We start from the raw sequence: 5,429 nt of genomic DNA, 5'->3' as shown, positions 1-5,429 counted from the left end.
GAACTGTTTCCGCGTGTCCTACGACGTCTACCCGAACGTGGGAGAGCTCTACGACTGACTGACTGATGAGTGACGGAGTGTCTTTGTGCAGGGGGAGAGCTCTACAACTGAGTGACTCAGCGACTGAGTGACTGAGTGCTTTGTACAGTGGGAGAAAAAGAAATGCAACCGACCATCAGACTCAAGGTTGTTTACACTCAAGGTTGTTTGTGATGAATGAATAAGTGACAGTTTGGTGGAAAGACTTGGGTCAGGGTTCACTCACGTATTGTTGTAAAGTCTAACTTGTTCACTCACCTTCACGTGTGTTGTTGTGACGTGTGACTTGTCTACAGCTGACTCACTTCTCCCTTCTGTGTGGAAGAATCCGTAGCAGATCAGAGCGGTTCTTTGAAGTCCCTGAATTTTATAAATGTTCCAATTTTTCCTTTTCCCTCATTTTCTTCAGTTTTGTTCTTTTGTACAGTGAAAAGTGAAAGTTGGTCACAGAGGACAGTCCAAACATCTGTACGCTAACAACAGACAATGATATTCTAAACAGCTGTACAAGCTCTTTTTTGGTGTCTTGGAGTAGATTTTTACCCGAACCGGTACACTGATATATCATGCTATTTGCTGTGTCCAGTTGAAATGTTGAATAAAGCTGCCAGCTAAGGTATAAATCTGATTGTTTTTATCTAACTGCTCGATGTGAGTATTTCTGTGTCCCATTTCACTGAGTAGCTTGAAGGTTCCCTTTGGGCCAGTTTTCTCTGAACAGGATTTTTAAAATCACTTACTTCTCTTGTTCCAGTCTGGCTTCTTTATTTCCATGTGGGATTTAGGACACATGTGTGTGTTGTGTTTTGTATTACAATAAAGTCAAAGTTGTTCAGCCACCCATTGTCTCAGAGGGAAATGGTTGTCTTAGACAGGTGGGTGTCTTGGCCAGTTTCATGGTAATTAGAATAAACATGGGTGGGGGTGGGGGAATCGTTCCAGATGACTGTCTGGGACATGTGGCCGATAGAGCGGAGCAGGTTTGTCTGTAGCTCATCGCCGGCCGGCCAGGCACAAAGATCTACAGGAAGATCTGGCTCTTCTCTTTGGTGGACGTGGTCAAAGTTTTAATTTGTTTCTGGCATCCTTGTTGCCATGGTGATGGTGTGCTTTGCTTGATCTAAGTGTGTGTAATTGCTGTGTGGTCTGTTCCCTCTACTTCTGTCATTGTTCTCATTGTTCTTGGCAAAACATAGCCGTTGCCATGTGTGTTGAAAGTAAAGGAAATAGAAATTGTCTTTTAAATGTAGTCTTGGGTGGTCTCATGTACACTTGGCCAGTGGGTGATGGATGCAGCCTGTGTGTGTGTGTGTGTGTGTGTGTGTGTGTGTGTGTGTGAGAGAGGTGAAGTGACAGTCGCCGTGTCTTGTAACGTCACCGTGTTGTGAAGTCCTTGTGGTGGACACCCGCTAGTCACGTGGAATTGGTGTTTGTCTTTGTGCTTGGTGGGGAAAAAAAGCTGTACGTCCGTAGAAATGTCGTACGTTCTGAAATATCTCGTTGTATTAACGAAACACCAAGTAGGGTATCACAGGACACACATGTAGCAATCAGAACTTCAGTGTCGTTACCTCAGTTGTGTCCACTTTTTGTATCTTTGTGTAGCTTACGATTGATGGAAATTTACATGCACATGCCTAATTGTTTGTATATGTACAAGCATATATATATATGCCTGATTCTACGATATGTACAAACATATATATATGTCTGATTGAATGATATGTTGCAGCCTACAATATATGTCCTTAAGTCTAGTCTCTGTTGGTTGTGGTAGTTACGTGGTTGTAGGTGGCTCACACAAGTACCGTCAAATGTGTCCAAGTCGACCCCCGGTTGTCCAAGCAGAGAGTGGTCATCTTACACAGGTGGTCATCTTGTCTTGGGCAGTGTCGTGAGCACGTGGGTGGCTGGAGTGTGACCCAGAAATGTTCGTCAGTCCTGGGCTGACCATGATGATACTCACAAACTGATGGCCCTTTTTTCTCTGACGTTTATGTTCTTACTCAAGCTTTTTTTTTCCTCAAGCTTTCAAAACGGCTGCAAAACTGTTGTTGTTTTATGTGATGTAAACTGCTTGCTCCATCAGATAGTTTGACGTTTGTCAGTTTGGAATTGTGCTCCTCCCTGTGTGTAGCTGAGCGTGTACAACTCTCTCACTCTCATGTTTCAATGCGATGGTTTTCACATACTGCATGTAACTAATTTGCTGATTGCATAATAATGTTAAGTATATATATATGTGTGTAAATATATAAATGTATATATTAAAATTTGTTGAAATAAATGTTTTAGTATATTATTTCTTGGGAACTTCTTTTTTTTTTCAGTGCTTGTTTTTACGGCTCCATTGGCATGATTTAGGTCATATAGGGGGCTGGCTTGCCATCCTGCCTGTCAGGGCCAACATGGGCTGAGAAAGATGCAACATCCTAGCAGAAAGATACTCAATAAAATTTCTGCCCACTTGGGGTTCGAACTTGAGTTTTCTGGCTCTGGGTTTGATGGTGAAGGGCTTAACTCAATAACTGCTACAGCACAGAGGCTCTGGTGTGGTTTGCTCTTTCTTTCTGATCAAACATTAAATCTATCGTCCTTTTCTCGCCTCCTCCTCGTTTGTTTGTTACTCTCTTGTAACACTTCTGAGCTGTGGCAGTGATATGGCCTCATTGTATTGCAAGGGCTGTAAAAATCTTACTAAAACAAGAAACAACAGTTGCAGGAGCTTCAGAAGAGGTGGATTTTAGTACATAATTTCACAGACACAAGATAGAGGGCCTACATAGAGGGCCTACATAGAGGGCCTACATAGAGGGCCTACATAGATGGCCTACATATATGGCCTACATAGAGGGCCTACTTACAGTGGTTTTATTATATGTCAGTATTTTCTCGATTATCACTATCTTCTAGCTCATCCATAATATTTTCTAGCTCATTCTGAATATTCCCCATTATTTTTTAGCTCCTTGCCAGTATTTTCTAAATGTTCCCTATTATTTTCAAACTCAACCTTAATGTTTTCTAGCTCATCCCCACTATATTCTTGCTCAACCGTAATATTTTCTAGGTCATCCGCAATATTTCTTAGCTCATCCTTAATATATTCTAGTTTATCCCCAACCTTTTCTAGCTGAACCGCAATATTTTTCATGTTATCCCCAATATATTTTCTACCTCATCCCCAAAATGTTCTAGCTTATGCTCAATATTAATTTCTTTCTCATACCAGATTTAATATTCCTCAAACTTTTCAGTTGCATTAGAATATATTTTTTTGCTGATACCAAAAAATGTTCTATCTCATCCCCAAAATTTCCAAGACTTTTGTATATCATCCGCAACATTTTTTATCTCAGCCCCAATATTTTTAGATCTTTAATATTTCAAAGCTAATCCCCAATATTTTTAGATCTTTAATATTTCAAAGCTAATCCCCAATATTTTTAGATCTTTAATATTTAAAAGCTAATCCCCAATATTTTTAGATCTTTAATATTTAAAAGCTAATCCCCAATATTTTTAGATCTTTAATATTTAAAAGCTCATCCCAATATTTTTAGATTCTTAATATTATTTTCTAGCTCATCCCCAACATTTTTTATCACATCACAAATATTTTGTAGCCCATCCCCAATATTTTCTAGTTCATCCCTAATACTCCCCAGACTTTTCTAGCTCATCTATAGCTCCTCCCTTATATATTCTAATGCATCCCCAGTATTTTTCTAGCTCATCCCTTATATTTTTTAGCTGATCCATAATATTTTCTAGCTCCTCCCCTGTATTTTCTAGCACATCCCCAATATTTTGAAGCTCATCTCCAGTATTTTTTAGCTCACCCCCAGTATTCATCTGTATTTTCTTGATAATTCCCAGTATTGTTTAGCGGATCGCCAAAATTTGCCAGAATGTTTGAGTCCTTTAAAAAAATATTTTCTGGCTTATCCTAAATATTCCCCAGTATATTCTAGCTCACCCCCAATATTTTCTGGCTCATCCCCAGTAGTTTCTAGCTCATCTGTAATATTTTTTAGGTCATCCTCAGTATTTTCTAGCTCGTCCCTAATACTTTCTAGCTCATCCCTAATACTTTCTAGCTCTTCCCTAATATTTTCTAGCTCATCCCCAGTATTTTCTACTTCTTCCCTGATACTTGCTAACTCATCCCTAATATTTTATAGCTCATCCCCAGTATTTTCTAGCTCATCCCTAAAATTTTCTAGCTCGTTTTTAGTAGTTTCTGGCTCATCTGTAATATTTTTTAGGTCATCTTCAGTATTTTCTAATCATCCCCCAGTATTTCCTAGCTCATCCCTAATATTTTTTAGCTCATTCCCAGTATTTCCTAGCTCATCCCTAATATTTTCTAGCTCATCCCCAGTATTTTCTACTTTATCCCCATTATTTTCTAGCTCATCCGTAGTATTTCCTAGCTCATCCGTAGTATTTCCTAGCTCTTCCACAGTATTTTCTACTTTATCCCTTATATTTTTTAGTCCATCCGTAATAATTTCTACCTCATCCCCAGTAATTTTTAGCTCCTCCCCAATAATCCCCAATATTGCCAAGACTTTTGTTTATAATCCACACAATTTTTTTAATCTCATTCTCAATACATGTATTTTTAGATGGCAGTGCCACTGACTGTGGTGTCTTTAGGCCATTCCCAAAGGGGGGACATTTCTCGTTCAAGCATAGTAGAAATTGTTAATGGGCTGACTTATGTCACGCTCATAACTGTGCCTGATCTACAACAGAGAACTGCTGCTTTTTCTTTCGTGATCCTTACTATTGTCATTTCCCTCTACTTCTTTTGTATGTTTGTCACTCTCTTGTGACCTGCTATTTCCGGGGTGCCTTGATGGTCTTAGCAGAACTGTTGAAGCTAGAGAGGTGAGCAGTCTAAGTCTGATTCCCTGTAAAGACTTCTCTGTTGACACCCACCCCTTGGCGCTCATATGACCTTATGAAGTTGGGAGCGCCGTAAAACCCTGTACTATAAAAAAAATTAATATTTTCTAGTCTAACAATTTTTAGCTAATTCCCAGTATTTTCTAGCATACACGTAATATTTTCTAGCTCATCCATATTATTTTCTAGCTCATCCGTAATAATTATATGTTGTTTTTTTAAGCTCATCCCCATTATTCTCTAGTTCTTCAGTAATATTTTCTAGCTCATCCCTAATGGTTTTTTGCCCATCCCCAGTAATTTTTTCCCCAACCATAATATTTTCTAGCTTATCCACAGTATCTTCTAGCTCATTCACAGTATTTTCTAACTCCTCCCTAATATTTCCTAGCTCATTCACAGTATTTTCTAACTCCTCCCTAATATTTCCTAGCTCATTCACAGTATTTTCTAACTCCTCCCTAATATTTCCTAGC

The 5,429-nt window shown here is 39.0% G+C and overlaps 1 protein-coding gene across 1 annotated transcript in view; it reads left to right on the top strand.

Moving 5' to 3' along the window:
* LOC101853494 (WD repeat domain phosphoinositide-interacting protein 4) overlaps positions 1–2,341 on the top strand; it is a gene marked incomplete in the record, with an annotated part of 15,904 nt that extends 13,563 nt beyond the window's left edge. The window contains 1 exon segment of the mRNA XM_013088065.2: positions 1–2,341. Coding sequence (XP_012943519.1) covers positions 1–58 — 58 coding nt within the window.
* Between the last annotated feature and the right edge of the window lie 3,088 nt (positions 2,342–5,429).

This window comes from Aplysia californica, unplaced genomic scaffold, assembly GCF_000002075.1.
Source record: "Aplysia californica isolate F4 #8 unplaced genomic scaffold, AplCal3.0 scaffold00680, whole genome shotgun sequence".
NCBI lineage: Eukaryota > Metazoa > Mollusca > Gastropoda > Aplysiida > Aplysiidae > Aplysia > Aplysia californica.
Note: the sequence above shows the minus strand (reverse complement) of the source record. Positions and strands in the feature narration are given on the sequence as shown.